The sequence below is a fragment of the Alligator sinensis genome, unplaced genomic scaffold (assembly GCF_000455745.1).
Source record: "Alligator sinensis unplaced genomic scaffold, ASM45574v1 scaffold1779_1, whole genome shotgun sequence".
NCBI classification, from domain to species: domain Eukaryota; kingdom Metazoa; phylum Chordata; order Crocodylia; family Alligatoridae; genus Alligator; species Alligator sinensis.
In genome coordinates this window covers 37,051-57,140 of record NW_005843117.1, presented here as the reverse complement: position 1 = coordinate 57,140, position 20,090 = coordinate 37,051, and the positions used below count along the sequence as shown (strand labels likewise).

At 41.6% G+C, this 20,090-nt stretch overlaps 1 protein-coding gene across 1 annotated transcript in view; it reads right to left on the bottom strand.

Moving 5' to 3' along the window:
* The window catches only part of IFIH1 (interferon induced with helicase C domain 1), a gene marked incomplete at its 5' end in the record, with an annotated part of 59,404 nt that overhangs the window by 11,930 nt on the left and 27,384 nt on the right, over window positions 1-20,090 (bottom strand). The window contains 7 exons of the mRNA XM_006037451.3: window positions 1,924-2,180; window positions 3,504-3,737; window positions 3,877-4,000; window positions 4,792-4,908; window positions 5,830-6,047; window positions 8,756-8,966; window positions 10,684-10,904. Of these exons, the coding sequence (XP_006037513.2) occupies window positions 1,924-2,180; window positions 3,504-3,737; window positions 3,877-4,000; window positions 4,792-4,908; window positions 5,830-6,047; window positions 8,756-8,966; window positions 10,684-10,904 (1,382 nt within the window). The remainder of the gene's footprint in view (window positions 1-1,923; window positions 2,181-3,503; window positions 3,738-3,876; window positions 4,001-4,791; window positions 4,909-5,829; window positions 6,048-8,755; window positions 8,967-10,683; window positions 10,905-20,090) is intronic.

Genomic DNA, 20,090 nt, shown 5'->3' with positions numbered 1-20,090 from the left:
CAGCTGCCCCCCCCCCCTACCTCCGACTGCTTTGTGGTGCTGAGCAGCCCTGCCCATGACATAGCCCCTCACTCCCCATCCACAACCCCACAGACCTGCAGGAGGAGGCCCCAGCTATCAGGGCTATGGGGCCAGGGACCCAGGTCTGCAGCCCCATCCCACACAGCAGCGCCAGAGCCCTGGCTGCTGCCTGCTGCAGGCAGCAGCTGCTGCAGTTGAACAGAGCCCAGATCCCCTTTCCGCATGGGTGGCACAGCCAAAGTGGAGCCTGTGAGGGGCAGATGTTGGCTGGCTGCTGTGGGCTTGGACTCCTCGCCCTGCTGCCTTCCCCATGGGGCCTCTGCAACCCAGCAAGTGGGACTCAGCGTAACAGGGCAGATTGGGGTCGGGCAGGGAAGCTTGTTGCCACCACTAGGAGATCTGTGCCCCTGCCCATCTGGCGGCAGTGAAGGGCACAACTCTATGCCACTATCCCTTTTGCTGCCAGGCGGGTAGGGGGTGCCTCGCCAGGGCGGTGTAGGGATTGTGGTTGCACCGAACTTCCCTGCCCTGCTCTGCCCTGCTGTGCCAGGTCTCACTTGCTGGGTAGCAGAAGCCCCAGGAGGAGGGCAGCAGGGCATGGAGCCTGAGCCCGCAGTGGGCAGGCCACCCTGTGCACAAATCTGGGGGGCCCATGCACCCCATGCTGCCTCCAGGAGTTGCCCGCAGCTCTGTCCTGCTCCCTGCCCTGCACGTGCGCATTCTGGCCCTGGGCCTCAAGTCCCACCTGAGCTGGGCAGCAGCCTCAGCCCTGCCCAACTCCCTCCTTTGCTAGGGGGGCCTCAATCCGCATCCCTCCCCCCCCACTTACCTGTGGGAGCTGTTCTCCAGGCTGCCTGGCAGCCATATGCACGTGTACATGCGCACATGCACATAGCACCCCCTGCTGATCGCCCTTCTCCTGCTCCCCCCAGCCCCTTGCAGATTGGAACTCTGCCAGCTTGTAAGGGAAAACACACCATTTTCTGCATCTTCCTCCTTAAAATGAGAAAATCCGGGTTTTACCACATTTTTCCGTGGCAAATGGAAAACCCGGATCCCTGTTGATTAGCAATGTTCCTCAGCAGAGCTAAATAGCAGTTACTGTAATGTGAACTCAGCTATGCTGCTTCCAGCTCAGGAGTTAGCACGCGCAGAGCTAGCTTAGGTGACTTTGCAGAAAGTCTACACGGCACAAGGCAGCACTGTGAAGAGACAAGGCACTTGTAGTTCTCCACAGCTGGTGGGTCCAGCAATGCTGGGTAACCTCACCTAATTTGTTGTGTGGTAAAACTCTAATGCCTTTTCATCACCCTGCTCTTACAATGCAATAACTAATTCATGTTAGTTGTCCTATGGTAAAAACAGACTTTTGGAAGTGAAAGCACAGCCTTAGAATTCTGATCCCCTGACCTGCCTCAGAAGTGAGAAAGAGACTCATTTTCAACTGATGTATTTTAAAAAAGTAACAATACTTTGTCTATCTGTACTTTTCATCTGATGATTTGAAAGCTCATTACAAAAGATTGGCATTACTTCCCCCATTCTTCAGTCAGAAAAGTGAATCATGGAGAAATGAGTCTGCAGACCCAGGCAGTACATTCTTTTCCCTTCCCTCACTGCCCCCTTGCAGAGAGGAACCAGCTTGTCAACTCTTTGCCTGTATAGTGCCTGGCATAATGAGGTTTCATTCTTAGTTGGTCCTTAGACACTATTAATTATCATGCTGACTGTGGCAATTAAGAGAATTAGTGATGTGCACAAGAGGCAGCTTATGTGTGAGACCAGTGGCAGATGTAGGAGTAGAACCCAGGTCTATGCACTAATGATTTAATAACCTACAGATTTAAGATGTGCACAAACTTTTAATAGCCCTCTGATAATTATTTTGTTACAGTTCTGTACCTGAGTCATGGGTTTGAATTCACTGTTATGTCCAGCACCAATAAGGTAATGAGCTTTAATTCCCACTTCTTCAAATTTTGCATTGTCCTTGATCCACTGAAAGAGGGCATATGCGCTTTGTCGAGTTTTTGTGAAGATAATTCCTCTTGCTTCATCTGTCTTTGTGAATTCTTCCATTAAAGTGTTTCGCAACTTTGTTAGCTTCTCATTCTCATATTCTGGCTTGCCAGCAATTGTTTTCAACTGTTTCCTTTTTTCTTTAAATACAGTAGATATTAATCAACAAAACATCATGTAAATAAAAGCAGAGTGATCTGCAACTTTTCATATACTTCTCCCCTCATAGTGGCTAATTTTCCACATAAGGAACTGTGGCACACCAGTTTACTCTTTAATTACTTAGTGTTAGTTCAAAAATGTTAGCAACAAATAAAAAAAAAAATCACCCAAAATAACTACACTTTATGGTGAAAATAAGCAAGAAAGCTATTTAGATACAATAGGACTAATTAGACTTTCTATACAAGAATGCAAACACTACCATCATCATTTTAATATCTCCAGTATAACCAGTTTTTCATACTCATATTATTTAGAAAGAAGCTTGAGAATAACTCTCATATTCTAACACTAAAAATCTCCTATTTAAGAAACACTAGCATTTAACATGGGTGTATATTTATGGGCTGGTGACTTTGGGAAGACTGAGTCCATTCTTATCAGAATGCTCCTATAAGAGAACTTCTATTTTATGAAAGAAGCTCCATTGTTTAAACGTAAGTAAATAAATAACTCTTCAGTTCCTTATGAAGTAAAACACTGTATGCAACAAAGTTGCAGCTGCATGGCCTTATATAAATATGCTTTCTGAAATACCTGCCTTTGCAAATACAATTACTACTTTACACAACAGTATTAATAAAAAGATCTATCTACAGACATTATTTCAGATATGCGTCTGTTGAGAACATCAACTTTTAACATTATGTGAAATACGCAACATGAAAATATTTCTGCAGTAAAGGATTACGTATTTTGACCTGGACATACTGTCTAATGCTGATATGTCATTTAATGAAGTGGTTCTCAACCTCTGGCTCAGAGCCATGTCATCTGGCCTGTGGAGCTCTCCAAAAGTCTGGAAATTTGGCAGTGAGGGAGCAGTGGGAATGAATGCTGCCACCGCTCCTTTGCTTTCAAATTTCCAAGCCCTGTAGCCAGATGACGTGGCATGAGGGGCAAGGGCAGTGGACCTGATTCAGCGTGTGTGGGGCTAGAGCCAGGGCAGCAGGCCCAATCAAGTCATGGGGCCAATCTGATGTGTAGGGCTGGGGCCACATAGTGGGATGGCCCATGGACAGATCCTGCACAATACATCCAGCTTGCAGACCAATCTTGCACCACTCATCCAGCCCACAGCCCAGGAAGATTGGGCGCCACTGCTTTCTTTAATGTATTGTACACAGCATATTGTTGAACACAGATACTTTAGAAATGACCACTATATCAATGTGCCCAGGCAAATCAGGAGTTTGTGTCAGCACTTGTTATGTATTGCATACCACAGGTTTCATGCTTACCATAAAACAAATTTAACAGAAATGTATCAGTTGCATCCTGTTTTGATGCTACTGGCTCATCATCATCATCATCATCCCTTATTTTTGCTTTCTTGCTTTTCTCCTCTTTATAGAAGTTATTGAGGTGGTTGTATGCATCGATCATTCGAATCGTGTCATTAATTTGTAAGGCATCACTGTATTTCTTCAAATGTTCTGCACAAACACGTTCTTTGCGTTTCTCTTCTTTTGCAGCTAAAAAAAACAACATAATATTGTATGTGTATATTGTCACACATACAATATACACACACCACTGCTTTTCAGTAAACCGTCCTCAATATCCACTGCCATGATATTCATAGATTATATTAAAGCATTTTTTTAAATTTACCTCTTTTCTCTTCTTTAACTACCCACTGTTCATAAGGCTGAGTTCCAAACTCAGAAGTTGCACTGAGTTGACAATAGGTATGAATCTCTTGCATGATTGCTATAATTTTTTCTTTAAAAGGGTCCTAAAAGCAAATTATTGAACAGTCATAACACTTATAAATATTATGAAAATAGCAAAATAAAATGACCTTTTCAGCTGAACATTATAAACTCTAAATTCTTAAAAACTTAAAATTTTGATTTATAAAAAGCAATTGATGTTGCTCAAAATACTTCGCTATCTAAGCACTAACACCAGGGAAATGAAATGTAGTACATCATGACAATTTGCCCATAGCCTACACTATTAGCAAGTTTAAAGTCATAACTTATTTCATCACAGCACAATCTTAACCAAGACCCAAAATTCTTGCTAAATAGAAGTACAAGAAACAACCTTTTGAAGAGATGTTAAAAGATTTCCATTTAACTTGACCTTCCTTGACTCTATCCATGTTAAGAAATACAGCATATCAGTAACAGATATTTTCCCTTATATTCATTAATATATTTTCTTCCTCTACAAAAGAGTCAGTTTATCATTAGATGGGTAGAAATATCTTGGTGCCTTTTGGGGAATTTATGACGTTTATTAAGCTATAATATCCAAAGCTGCCTGGTGGATCATTATCAGCCTGCAAGGCAACAGCATCAACCTTAAAGCCTTGACTGAAGGGATTATATCTTTAAAGATCAATAATGACATCTTCTTAAGTCTCTATGCTGTGCCTAGTTCCTTGTGATCAGACCTGAGAAAGAATGTCTTGCATTTGAAAGCTTGTCTAACTATTCCAATAAAAGATACCACCCTAAGAAAATTTTGTCTCTCTTTAAAGTTCAATGCATTTTGCTGCTAAAGCTTTACAAAATATACCTTTCTTTTATCATCTGCAATCACAAACTTCTTATATGGTTCCTTCACTTGATCGGTCAGCTGGGAGGCATGTTCTTCAACAGTCATTATTCTACAAGCATCAAGATTTGCACATATCTGGATAAGAGGGAGATTTTTTTAATCTTCAAATATTCTGTGAGTTATATGACACACAAGTTCAATACATGCACATTCTTAATTTAAATACTGTTTCAAAATACCTGGTTTAAACTTAAGTTCAGCCTGAAAAGGCAGCATGTAATTATAGTACAGTAATGGAAAATGTCATGACTTTTTGAAAGGCATCTCAGACAAAACTAATCAAACTAATTTCTGCCTGGGAAAGGAAAGATTTAAATGAGAAAATCTGAGGCATAAAAAAGAACATTTAGATAAGATAGAATAGTAAAATAAAATAAAATTAAGGAATTATAGAAATTAAAACTGGACATAGAAGTGCAAAAATAACTGGAAATGCCTTTGAGAACAGAAGAGAGATACTGACTCAGGAGCTTATTCAAATTACTGATTTGTCCTCAGTTAACAGTTCTACATATTAGAAACAAATACTTTTGGTTGATCACTGTCCTCTCTTAAATGATTTACACCTGTTGAATAGGAAGTGTATGACTGCTTTATCCTATGCAACTCATTAGCAGCCCCCCAAAAATGTATGCAATAAACACTGTGTACTTGGAAATATTCTACTATTTCTAGTAGAATCTTCTGTTTCTAGAATTAAAAATACCTGCAAATAAAGTGTTGCTCCTTTGTGAAAACTAGTTATGCCTACTCTTAATCTGAGAATTGATGCATTCAGTGTGCCTTTCAACTGAAGTCACTTCATCTATGTACCTGATCCTGCAAACCTAGACTAGATTTAGCCCCTACTTATACAAGTACTTCAGTGGGAGAATTTGCTAATGAGCTTATAAAATCAAATGGTATGTAGAGACCAACAACTGGATGATACTTTTAAGGTCCAATACTGACTTCAATAGTTTTTCTTTGTTATTAGTGACTTTAAGGGCTATTTACTTTCAGAATATGTTCTATGGCTTTTGCTTGGTTTTTTGCACCTCCCACACCGGGTGAAGCAGTCAGTCCCAGGATCTGAGGCTGTTGAATCACTTGTTTATTTTCTTTTTTTAGTTTCTCATTTTTCATCTTTTCTTTTAAATAACATCGCATTATATTGTTGTAGACACCTTCCTTCTGGGTGTGATGACATTCATCAATAATGATAAGAGAAAAAGCTGAAAAACATAACCAGTATTAAACAGTTACTTCTTTAAACATTGTACATGAATAAGTCAATCCGCTACGGGGCAAGGATACTAAGCGTTTATTAGTTTTTCTCAACTATAACATATATGGGCTTTAACAGAAAATAAATCTTATGCTGCTATATTTATATGTATCACAGTACACATTGAAATCTTTGTCTGAAACAGCATTTTTAAAGCACAGAGTATTTTTTACCTTACACAGAAAGCATCAAAACTTTTGCAAAAATTACATGAGAAAGATCTGAGCTCCAGGAACATGCTTAACCATTAGAGAGAATCTGCCACAGTTTGATTCAGCCCTACAATCTTCTATGAACAGATCCACAACATAAATTGTACTTTATTATTATTTCTTCACAGGAACACCCATGACTTGTTAGGAGCATTCTAGACATTCCAAAAGAGACAGCCTTGCCCAGAAAGCTCACAGCATAAAATAGATGGAGTAGTCTTAAGTGCAACAGTTAATTTAAAAATAAAAAGAAGCTATTTTGTATGCATAGAAAGTAATTTATAGAAGAGAACAAAGGCTATTGGTAAGAACAGAAAAACTATGAGAACACAGGCCATGTAATCATGGAGGGTGATTTAGATATTGTTTGCTTTTCTTTTTTTCTGGTCAGATGTTCATTTAAATGCAACAACAAGAAGTCCACAGTACTACAGTTGGAAAGGAACCCTGTCAGTTTTGCTTAGTTTTGTTTTAAATCATAAATTATAAGACATAAAATGGTTCCCTGTACTATTTTCATTGGCAGGCAAGAGAGTGAAAATTAAGAGGCTATGAGTAATGGTAAGGAGCTGGGTAGGAGAACTGGAAACTAAACAAAAGGCATTTTATTTGGGGTCTCCAACAGCATATCTAGGAAATGCTATATATCACTGACAAAATATGATCTTCATTGCACAGGACTCTAGTGCAAGGGTTGGCACACTAGAGCCTGCAGGCGAGATCCAAGTGATCAGAGCTGGCTCATAAAGCTGAGACTTCTGGGGCAATTCCACGGGTAGGGACCTACCGAATTCATGGCAGAAGTGGGGTGCACTGTGGCTCCTTTAAACTTGCAGGTTCCCTCATGCCCCCACCTACTCCACTGATTGGTGGAGGGGCCCCGCTTGCAGCTTGCTACTGATCAGCAGGGAGGCAAAAACTGCAGTTTTAAATATGATGCCGTTTGGTTGGCTGAGGGGCCCTCGATGGTCCTGATGTTTGCTGCTGACTGGTGGGAAGGCAAAAACAGCACCATATTTAAAACTGCAGTTTTAGCTTTCATGCTGATCAGGAGGGAGCAGTAGGGCCGTCCACTAACCAGCAGTGGGGCGGGGCGGGGAAGGGAGGGAAGCAAGGTGCACACAGGGGAACATGCAATATTGAAGGAGCTGCCATGCACTCTACCTCCGCCATGAATTCGGTAGGCCCCTATGTATGGGAGGTGAGCACTGTGACGGGGGCAGCAGTGGCAGCACTGCAGTGGTGGGAGAAGCAGTGGCAGTGGTACTTGCCAATTCAAAGGCAGCAGCCTACCTTCAAACCTAACTATTAAAGCAGTCCACTGCTCTGAAAGGTTACTGTTGTCTGCTGTATTAAATCTATATCAAACAGTATGAAGCAATCTGCTTTGTTTCTAACTATTTACTGCAAGATTACTGTTGGCAGCCCTGGCAGGTTTTCAATTCATTAAAGGAATAGAACTGGGCCACGTGTGGAGAGAGATTGGTGCTGGAGTACCTGCAGCTACAGAGATTCACTGAAGAGTGCATGGACTACAAGAGAAATGGCAGCTTAGCAGCTGGCATTTATGTCAGGCCAAAGCTCTGTAACCTTCCACCTCCCTGGCCAGGGCACTTCCCAGGGTGTGGAAGGGGGAATTGGCTTGATGCCAGTACCACCTCCCAGGCAGTTGAGTTCAGGGGGTGGAAAGTTTGTCCGCATGGGTTGTGGGGGAGGGGGCATGACAAATACTGCATCCTGGGATCCTGGAGGACTGAAACTTGAGCAGCTCATCTGTGGGGAGATGCTTAAAACTAGTTTATGTCTTAATTTGTAGAGAATCCAGTAGTCAAGAGCTCCCTGAGCCACTTAAGATTAATGTGTAACAAAGCCCTACATTTCTTCATCAGTACAAAGGAAAATAACTAGGAGCTGCCTACTACAGACGTGGGAGGAGGAATCCCACATCTGTGTATTTACTATAGTGAGCTAAAAGCCAAGGATTCAACGGCATTTATGTTCTGAAACGTGACTTCATATAAATGGTATCTTACTACTTGCCTCTTAGTTTGTATTTAGTTATACCTGTGGAATCAGTCATATATGATGACTTCAGAGTAGAAGCTATTTTAGTCACTATTTTGCCCAGCATCCCTCTCAGAACAAAACAGCTGAGATTTGTGTGAGCTGGGTTCTATACCTTCTATGCATCATCCAATCTATTCATTTTCACAAACCCACTGAAGGGAAAGAACTGCAGAGAAGCTACCAATAAATAAATAAATAAGTTTCTGGTGATCACGCCTAAGACTAAAGGACCTATTTTGGGCTTCATTTTGCAGAATTAAGGGTTAGAAAAAAATTAATCATGCAAGAATAAGCACTGAATTCTGCCCTAGCATTTTTACCCTGTTATTTTCCAGACTAACCACCCTAAGTGAGAACTTGAGACAGAAAAACTCACCTGATAAATGGATACCTTCTTCATCTTCTGTAGCTGCATTCGACATTGAATTCTGAAGGATCTGAGCAGTACTTATAATGACATCATTTTTCCTGACAACTTCAGGGAATGAAATCTTCATCTGAGAATCACCACTTAATCTAGTAACTTGATAGCAATGCTTCAGGAATGGATAGAACTCCTTTCGGAAGTGCTGTTCCACTAATGGTACCTGAACAGAAGTTTGTAAAGAAGAGTTTTAACTGAAGAGCATGCACAGAAGGCATTCTATTGTGCACACAGTTCTGAATGAGACAACGTATGATAAAACAACTTCCTTCCAAGGCTACAGAATTTCCCTCCTCATTTTGGCTCTTTTGCAGTTTTTTCAAGAAGAAGAATACATTCTGGATTTATATAATTTTGTTTCACACTGGTAGATATTTTTAAGATGGGGCCTTCTATTGTTCTTTTGTGTCTATTTAAAAATTCTAATGGCGAAAGAATTTTTACTATACTTTAATATTTCAATTGAAAAAACTTAATTTATACATTTCCTTGCAGTACTGAGCTGTTTTAAAGGAACTAACCAGAAAAACATGACTAAAGCAGATCTAAGGAGGTGATCCACCCCCTCTATGTGACATTGGTCAGGCTGCAGTTGGAGCACTGTGTCCAGTTCTGGGCGCCACACTTTAGAAGGGATGTGGCTAGCATTGAGAGGGTCCAGAGGAGGGCCACTCGCATGGTCAGGGAGTAGCAGGGCAGGCCCTACAAGGAGAGGCTATGGGACCTGAACCTGTTCAGCCTCCACAAGAGAAGGCTGAGAGGGGATCTAGTGGCCATCTATAAACTTACCAGGGGGAGACCAGCGGGGAGTGGGAGAGGCCCTGTTCCCCTGAGCACTACCCGGAGTAACTAGGAATAATGGCCACAAGTTGATTGAGAGTAGGTTCAGGCGGCACTACTTCACAGCCAGGGCGGCTAGGATCTGGAACCAACTTTGAAGGGAAGTGTTGCTCACTCCTACCTTGGGGGTCTTCAAAAGGAGGCTAGATAATCACCTAGCTGGGGTCATATGATCCCAGCATTCATTCCTGCCCATGGCAGGGGGTTGGACTTGATGATCTGCTCCAATCCCTTCTGACCCTAACACCCTAACAACTAAGAAGGATGTTGATAGACTCGAGAGGGTCCAGAGGAGGACAAGTCCTATGAGGAGAGACTGAGGGACCTGGACCTCTTCAGTCTCTGCAAGAGAAGGCTGAGAGGTGATCTTGTGGCTGCCTACAAATTAATTAGTGGGGCGCAGTAAGGGATCGGAGATGCTCTGTTCACTAGGGAGCCTCTTGGGTGGAACAATGGTCACAAACTGACAGAGCGGATTTAGGCTAGATATCAGGAAAAACTTCATGGTAAGGGTAACCAAAATTTGGAATGGGCTTCCAAGGGAGGTGGTGCTCTCCTCTACCTTGGAGGTCTTTAAGAGAAGGTTGGATAGGCATCTGACTCCAGCACTCTTTTCTGTCTTTCCTGCCAGACTCAATGGTCTGTTGATATCCCTTCCAACCCTAGCATCTATGAATCTAAAGATTTCTTACAAAGAAAAGTGGGACTCATTAGGTGGCTCTCATTAACACACCCATATGGACAAGTAGCCTAATGATGAAAAGTAAATTTAGACTTTTCCAAATAATATTTTCAGTTTTAATTATCCAAATTACTATTCATAAAACAAGCAATTGATAACTTTTTTCTATAGGAAATGAGCCAGGTAGATTAGGCTTTCAGTAGTACTGGTGCAAAGTGAGGTTCTTTGAATTTATATCTGTATCTACACAGGTTTTTCATATCTACAGTCTATATTATTGTTATACCAATTTGCAATAATTTCAGATGTCCAATATAACAATATAAATGGCTAATACTGCTTTTATGGCACAAGATACCTTATTGACAAGTACTATAACTTTTCCACACTCTGATTTTCTTCTCTTCTTATCCAGGTGATCTTTGGTAATGTAAACAGCCACTCTAGTTTTACCACTGCCTGTAGGGAGACATATTATAACATTCTCTCCGTTCAGTGCTGGTTTTGCAACCTCCATCTGGTAATCTCGGAGGACCAGCTCTGGTTCCGGTGAAGCTCTACTATCTGCATCATCTTCATCTAAAAATAAAGATCAAATAGAGATAATTACATGAAAATGATATAAATTACAAGTGAGGTCATGTAAACCAATGTAAATTTAACTATATTATATGTTTTCAGAGTGAAATAAAGACTTTTCCCTATAATTTTTCCTGATTCAAAAAACTAATTTTCCTTTAGCTAGCAGGAAATGTTCTACAGATATTTGGACAGAGTAAAAAGTTGAATTTTGAAGAAAATGCATATATTCAGACAAGAAACTGTGTTGAAAAGCAGACCAGGCAGAATTGTTTAGAATATAATATAAGCAGGAAACAAGTAATAAATATATAGTCAGATACTGTATTAATCTTTGCATGAGATTTACCGTCAAACTGTTCAAAATAATTTGAGTAGTGGAAGTTCCACATGCAGTGAACTGGTATAAGCCTGGATGGATTTTAAAGGAAATGTGCTGTGCATTGCCACAGAAAGGACTCTGTCTTAAGTGAAGCTTGTGGTACATCTATACTTTTGAGACTACCACCAAACGTAGTGTGGATAGAGGGGATATTATCCATAGACATTACTGCTGGAGGCAATCTGTATCTTCAGGTAATAAATATCTAATAAAACTCATACCAGATTAATAAAACCAGTGTTAATTATAATATGAGGCATTTATGTATATCCTGATCCAACATCCCCTGTGCCAGTGACTTCATTGAGCACTGGATCAGACCATCATGTTTGATACATTCAATGTGTTATACAAACATTAATCACTCAGGATATATCTTGACTCAAATAAAAGCTGGTTTTGCTTCAAAAGTAATAGGATTTTGAAGCAAGTCTAGGGCTCATCTTGGCTACTGAACACGTGCAAAATACAACTTGCTAGAATTTTAAAACATGTTGGCTGTAATATATTTTAAAAGACAAGAATTTCATATGGTGTATTTCATCAGTGAATTACTAATTGGATACTAATGCAATAAAGTGGTAACAGTTTGATATTTTTAAAAGATAATTGTTTTAAAAGGTGGGTTTAGGAAAAAAAGATGCAAAGCAAGGATAATGAGCTTCTGTATGTAAATCCAAAGCAGCAGTTTTTATAAGCCTTCAAGGAAATAGGTAACTGGATGAAAAAGAAATAACATAAAATATTTAAAAGACTTGATATCCAGTGCAAATACTCTGATGTTTATCAAAACAAAGAAAAAGATACAGAGGAGAGCAAGTTAAATATTTGATCAACCTGGTAAGTTAGTTGGGAGTTTCAAAAACTGAAATTAAGCGCAACAGATGGATGATATAGTACTAGTTTCAATATGATTTATCTATGGGATTTAGCCAGGCAGAAAGCAAACATATGCCCTTGCTCAAAAGAAAGTAGTAGTAATCAGATGACTACCACCAAGCACTTTCTGGTGTGAATTTTCCTGTGTTCTGATAGTATTGCACTCAAGCTAAAAGATAAAACATGAAAAAACACTTAGGATTGAAACCTGAATGTTTCCATCAGCAATCTTTTCTCATGGTTCATTAATTTCTGTTGTTAGTTTAGTTTTATTTAATGGAATCATAGATACGAGAAACAGGACACTTCTTTGTGTATAATGTATCAGTGATGATAAAAATTCTGTGGTTCATTTTCTATTGATATAATAAGATAGCAGAAGCAGGGATTTTTTGTTTTGCTTTTGTCCAGTGTCTTTATCTTCAATATGTAAATGCTGAGAATCGATTATACAAAGAGTTCTATAAAAATATGGATGACATGAAAATAATTCTTAAATTCACTGACACTGTTGTACTGAAATCCATCCTGGCTTTTTAAATGTCATATGTTAATTCAAAGTCCTAATCCTTTTCTCAGTGACTGCAGGCTATGAGACTAGCACTGAGCCTATAATGTCATTTAGCAGTAGCTTTAACATATCATGACATAGTCCAAACAGGAAACTGAAAAAACCCTTGTGCTATGAAAAACTTTGTAACTATATTTGTTTGCAAAAAACAAGCTTGTTCCCGCTCTGAGTTGCTAATATTCCCCATCCTTTTGTGTGTTTTAAGTTACAAAATGAACGGTTTAGCCTTGTAGTATATAGGACATAAGACTTTTCAAAGTGAACACCTCAAATTACATCTGTACAGTCAGTATTGTACAATCTATCATGAAAGCCAGTACAGTTTACCAGTATAGTCTACCATGACCAGGTATAACAGTCCAGATTAGCCCAAGTATATATGGGAGCAACTGAATCTTCCTTTCTGATTGATATACTATAAAATTTCCATCACTCTTTTATTAGTAGTCTCTTAAATAGTGTCTATGCAAGAGATGCCCCCAATGCTGCAGCTCCTCCATATTTTGAAATATCTGGCCTTAAGTAAGGTTGGAGTACAGGTGCCACTGACTTTTGCTGAAGCATTTGGTCCTGCAGTCATGCAAGGGCCACTGAAATCTATTTCTTACCCCTTAGATGCCCTCAAATTAAAGTCAATCAAAGAGCTAGAACAAGTTTGTTCTCTTACCAACTCAGGAGCAAAGCACAACCTGACTTTCCTTTACAGGTTCATTTTGATCTTAGTGAAGCTACAGCAAAGTTAGGTGCTGAAATACTTTGTAGCTGGATACCACTGTAGTTACTAAACATTTATATTATATTCCAGAGACCCACAAGATCCCATTATGTTTATGTGAAAATACGGCCAACCCAGGCCACAAAAGCTTAGGTCCAGATCCCAAAGTTGTAATTTAGGCACCTAAATTCCATTATGGAAAATCGGAGCACCTGCAAGGCTGCTCTAAATTGGGCTGCTTACAGGCTGTGGTGGATGATTACCTAGTGTGGCTAAACACATTCTGCCCTAGCCCTTGAACACTTTCTTTCTTCTCCTTATATCAGGATCTGTCCAGGTTTTTTGTTTTTGCTTTTGTCCAGTAAAAAATTGTCTTTATCTTCACTATGTAATGTAAATGCTGAGAATCAATTATATAAACTGTTCTATAAAAATACGGATGACACTATATTTTTATACAATACTGTCTGCCACCAATATGGGACACACAAGATAGAACCAGCTAAGTTACTTTTGCACCATCAATTGATGTGTACTCCTTTGGATCCATTTACCAGCCTCTCAGTGCAGTTTTAACAGTCCAAAGCAGCCAGAATGAAGTCCAGGATTGACCTGTACATGAATCAGAAGAACCATGGTGGGAAACTACAGATAAATACTTTTCCTGATAATTTGAAAACTTTGAGTGCTGTACAATGCAGATGAAAAAGTGATAAGATGATAGACAGTAAGGAAACACTGGAACTTTCATACTGTATCAGTTGCAGGCCTCATAGGAGATGGGGTTTAGTACATTCCACCCATGTGAATCTGTTAACACACTCCAGAGTCAGAAGCTCACCTGAAAGGATGCTCTAGACTCATCCCCACTGTCTCTTAGACCTACTGAAGACCAAGAGCTCACGGGTAAGTGTTGGAGATGAGTATGGGGCAGCCTCAAGTGCAAGCTTCCAGTTGGGGAACATGGCTGGCAATGGACTTAGGGATTGGTACATGCTCAGCCCCATTCTCCCTAAAACCCACTGCTGGTGTGGTATAGACAAGTCCCTTGTTGAACATCCTAAGCACTCAGGAGGTAGGGAGGCTGTGGAACGAGCCAGGCCGGGGCTTCGCAGATTCCGATGCAGCTGTTTGCAGCCTCCCGGCTACTTGCCACAGCTGGCCCAGGACCCCGGTTCAGACGCCTGCAGCCTCCCCACTTGGGGATGGCCTGAAACCATGGCTTAATTACCTTGATTAAGTTTAATAACACGTGGTTTAATGGCTTCCCTAGGCTTAATCATGGTAATTAAGCTGCAGTTTTAGGCAATTTGCAGGGATGGGTGGGACTGCCAGGTCCCCTTGGCCAATCAGAGGCATTGGGGGGGCTGCACTCAGCCCATGAAAATGGCAGTTAGCCCTGGGATCTGCCTGTGAAATCGGCCAGCTGCTCCTCAAGTTCAGTAGACCACTAGCTATGAAATCTGTAAATGACACCAAGCTGGGACAGGTTGCAAGCAATCTGGACAACAGTATTCAAAATGAGCCCAATAAACCAGAGGTGTCCACAGTCAACAAGATGATATTCAATAAAGGGAAATGCAAAGTGTTGTACTTAGGAAGAGGAAATCAAGTATACAAATATAAAATGGAGAATGGCCAACCAAAGATCAGAACTGCAGGAAACAGTCTGGGGATTGTAACAGATTACAAACTAAATGTGATTCAGTGATGTGACGCTGTTCAAACCGCCCCCAAAAACAAAAAGCAAAATTTAATTTGGAATGAACGTATGAGTCTTTTATGTAAAACATAGGAAGCACTGGTGAGGTCTCAACTAGAATACTGTGCACCCCAGAAAGACAAATGTGATAGAGTCCAGAGGAATGTAACAAGAATGATAAATTATTTAGAAAACCTTATTTATATGGGAAGATTGAAGGAATGGGGTTTGTTTAGTCTAGAAAAGAGAAAGAAGAGGACATAAGTCTTCCAGCACAGAAAAAGTTGGTCACTTCTAATACACAATTATTCACTATGTCCACTGGGGGAGGGACAAAAAGAAACTAGTTTAATTTGCAACAAAGAATTAACTGAGATATTAAGAAAACATTTTTCTAAACATAAGGGTCCAGAAACAGGCTATCTAGGAATGATAAAATTTCCTTCTCAGGAACCTTATAAAAACTTGTTAGAGGAAAACCTCTCAGGGGTGAGCTAGATGTACTTGAACCTGCCTCAGTGGAGGGGATTTGAGTAGATGGTAGGTTTCTTTTGCCCTTACATTTCAATATTTCTTCCTATATTACTATTTAGTTCTGGTTTTTGTTTTTTTACTAAAAGGCAAGAATTGCGGATAATGCAATTTTCTTAGCGAAGAAAGCAAGAAAGGATTAAAGAAAAAGAACTAGATCAAGAGTGAGGCAGTTTAGGTCATGAGTTATGGTTTGTATCCGTTTATAAATCTTATATCAAATACCAAATCATTTCATCCTATGTTCCATGATTCCTTCACTTTCCATACAAATACAGTTGTCAAAAGACCAACAGTTAATTGGAAAACCTTATCATCACTAGTTTTTGTAATCTCAGAGTCTGCTCCTGAATGTTTTTTATCATACTTGAGTTCAAGGCATCTATCTATACATGTGTATGCAAAGCACTCACAGAACTCTTTTCAGTTCAGTTATTGATGAAATTCAATTTCAGGCTATCATCATACAACTTTTAAATTTTTTTCAAGAAAACTAATTTTTTTTACAAAGTCTACGAATAGCTTGTAGAAAATGAGTGTATTACACACACACACACACACACACACACACACACACATATATTATGGAGAAACTACCACTACTTTTAACTTATTTTGATACCATATATGCCCCTGAATCTCCAGGCCATTTTGTGCTTTAACAGCCAAATGTTTGCCCACCTGTCCCTAAGCAAAAAAACTGAGAAAACTGACTACACGACAGCTATAAAGGAGGGCTGGAAGTGAAATTGATTATATACTTACTCCTGCCATATGCAAAAAGTCTACAAAATGGGGGGGAAAAAAAAACAAAAAATAAAAACAACAAAACTCAACCTGCCCAAATCAAAACCAAAGGTTTTCTCTTTTAGTCCCAAATTTTATTTATATCCATAGTCAATTTTAAAAGCAAAACAAGAAAAGCTCACAAGTGTGCTAAATAAGGAACCATACTTCAAGACAAGAGACATGCTCAGGTGGGATGGGCTTCACCTCTCCCCAAAAGGTAAGCATATGTTCTCCTTCAGGTTGCCTGATCTCCTCTGGTGGGTTTTAAACTAGGCTCATTGGGGGAAGGGGAGGATGAGGTCGGAGGGAGCCTTGGAACACCAAACCAAGTGTCGCCCACAAGAACAGCTCAGCCAAGACTGATGACGAGCACAAGAAATACCCAGGTAAGAGACCTAGATAGTCCTGGGATTAGGGGGGCGGTACATACACCTTCAGAAGGCCTTAAATGCCTATACACTAATGCTCGTAGTATGGGGAACAAGCAGGAGGAATTTGCCCTCCTACTAGCTAACACAAACCCAAATATAGTGGGGCTCACTGAAACGTGGTGGTATCCAATGCATGACTGGGCGGTGAACATCAAGGGCTATAGGCTGCACAGGAGGGATAGAACCGGGAGGAAAGGCGGGGGTGTGGCGTTCTAGGTCATAGAACAATTCACATCCTCAATGAGCAGCACTGGGTCAGAGGAGGGGACTGAAGTGCTCTGGGTCAGAATACAAAGGGGTCAGGGGGAAAGGGACTTAACGGTGGGGGTCTACTACTGACCACCCAACCAGGGAGAAGAGCTAGACCGGGAATTCTCAGGTCAGCTCATGGAGGCAGTTAAGTTAAAGGATGTGGTCGTCATGGGTGACCTAAACTATCCAGACATTTGCTGGGAAGAGCAGTCAGCCAGGTCTGACCACTCATGTAAGTTCCTAGCCATGTTACAGGACCTCCATCTAACCCAGGAGGAACACAGTCCCACTAGGGGAAATGCTTTGTTAGATCTGGTCCTGGCCAGAAGCGATGACCTGGTGAGGGGACTGCGGGTGCTCAATCACCTGGGTGGTAGTGATCATCGCCTACTGGAATTCACCATCCAGTGCAGGGTGGCAAAGGCCTGCAGCAAGACAGCAGCCCTGGACTTCAGAAGGGCAGATTTCATTGAGCTAAGGAGACTAGTTGGGGAGGCACTGAGGTCCCGGAGGGGTGGGGAGTTGGGAGTCCAAGAAGAGTGGCCATTCCTGAAGGAGACGATGCTCCAAGCCCAAAGGGTAGCAATCCCAGCACGGATCAAAGGGAGAAAGAGAGCTCAAAAGCCCCCATGGCTCAGCAAATGCATCCAGGAACGTCTCAAAGCTAAGAAGGAGGTGTACACCCAATGGAAGGGAGGGGCAATCACCAGGGAGGACTATTCCTCCATTGCTCAGGATTGTAGGGAGGCTGTTAGGAAGGCCAAGGCGGAGATGAAACTGGGACTAGCAACCCAGATCAAGGATAACAAGAAATCCTTTTTTAAATACATGGTGGGTAAAAAGAAGGTTCCAGATAACATAGGGCCTCTGCTGGACATGCCTGGAAATCTGGTGGTCTCACCAGATGACAAAGCTAACCTTTTTTCTGAGCAGATCATTCCCCTGACTGGGATCCCAGATGGTCCCAGGGGAGGCGCAGCCAGGCCCAGGATCAGAGAGAACCTAGTCAGGGAACTTCTGGTAGGACTGGACGTGTTCAAATCAGCAGGTCTTGACAATCTCCACCCCAGAGTGCTGAGAAAATTAGCAGAGGGCATTGCGGGACCCCTGGCACAGCTTTATGAGCACTCATGGTGCTCTGGTGAGGTGCCAGATGACTGGAAAAGGGCCAATGTGGTCCCCATTTTCAAAAAAAGGAGGAAGGAGGACCCAGGAGATTATAGGCCTGTTAGTCTTACCTTGGTCCTGGGGAAGATCTTTGAGAAAATTATCCAGGTGCACATCTGCGAGGGGCCAGCAGGGGAGTGTATGCTTAGGGGCAACCAACATGGGTTCATTAGAGGCAGGTCCTGTCAGACCAACCTGGTGGCCTTCTATGACCAGATCACAAAATCCTTGGATGCAGGTGTCGCGGTAGACATAGTCTTTCTGGACTTTAGGAAGGCCTTCAACACTGTCTCTCACCCCATTCTTGTTAAAAAATTAGGAGATTGTGGTGTCAATGCCTACACAATCAGATGGGTCGCCAATTATCTGGAGGGCCGCACCCAGAGAGTGGTGGTGGATGGGTCATTTTCGACCTGGAGGGATGTGGGCCCACACTGTTCAACATCTTGATCAGTGACTTGGACGAGGGGGTGAAAAGCACTTTGTTCAAATTCGCAGATGACACTAAGATGTGGGGAGAAGTGGGCACGCTAGAAGGCAGGGACAGGCTGCAATTGGATCTGGACAGGCTACAGGGGTGGGCAGATGAGAATAAGATGGGATTCAAAACTGACAAGTGCAGGGTACTGCACTAGGGAGGAAGAACGAGCAGCATACCTACAGCCTGGGGAGCTCCCTTCTTGTCAGCAGAGAGGCAGAAAAGGATCTTGGAGTCATTATAGACTCCAAGATGAACATGGGCTGCCAATGTTGGGACACAGTCAGGAAGGCTAACTGCACCTTGTCATGCATCCACACATGCATCTCAAGCAGGTCCAAGGAGGTGATCCTCCCCTTCTATGCAGCACTGATCAGGCCGCATTTGGAGTACTGCATCCAGTTCTGGGTGCAGCACTTCAGGAGGGATGTGGACAACATAGAGAGAGTCCAGAGGAAGGCCACTTGCATGATGAGGGGGCAGCAGGGTAGGCCCTATGAGGAGAGGCTACAAGACCTGAAGCCTCCACAAGAGAAGGCTGAGACAGGATCTGGTGGCCATCTATAAACTGGCCAAGGGAGACCAGCAGGCAATGGGAGAGTCCCTGTTCCCCCAAGCACTACCGGGAGTAACAAGGAATAACGGCCATAAGTTGATGGAGAGTAGGTTCAGGCTAAATATCAGGAGGCACTACTGCACAGTTAGGGTGGCTAGGATCTGGAACCAACTTCCAAGGGAAGTGGTGCTTGCTCCTACCCTGGGGGTCTTCAAAAGGAGGCTAGATAGACACCTTACCAGCATTGTTTGACCCCAGAATTCTTTCCTGCCATGGCAGGGGGTTGGACTTGATGATCTGCTCAGGTCCCTTCCAACCCTACCAACTATGAAACTATGAAACTAAGGTGGTGTCTTTTTAAGTAGCTAAGAAAAAAAAAGTGGGGAGGACTCTTATTTTCAACATAATTTAAAGGCTAAAAGTTAACATTTACCTACCATGCTATCTGCAAATAAAATCAGAAAGTAACAATCATGTTGTATCTACTAGAAGACTGAAACACTACAGCAAAAATCTTTGTTATGACTTAATTCATTTCACTGTTAAGCACTCCCTCTGCTGGAAGACAGCAACATGGCAGTTATTTTTTTAAAAAGCTCTACTTTGGTGTCTAAAAGGGCACTGATCTTTTCTGAAAAATCCAGTTCATAGGACCTAATTCTAGGCTGTCTACATCAGTACCAATAAGTACAAAAGCAGGCACAAAAATTATCTAATCAAACTGTTAGGCTAG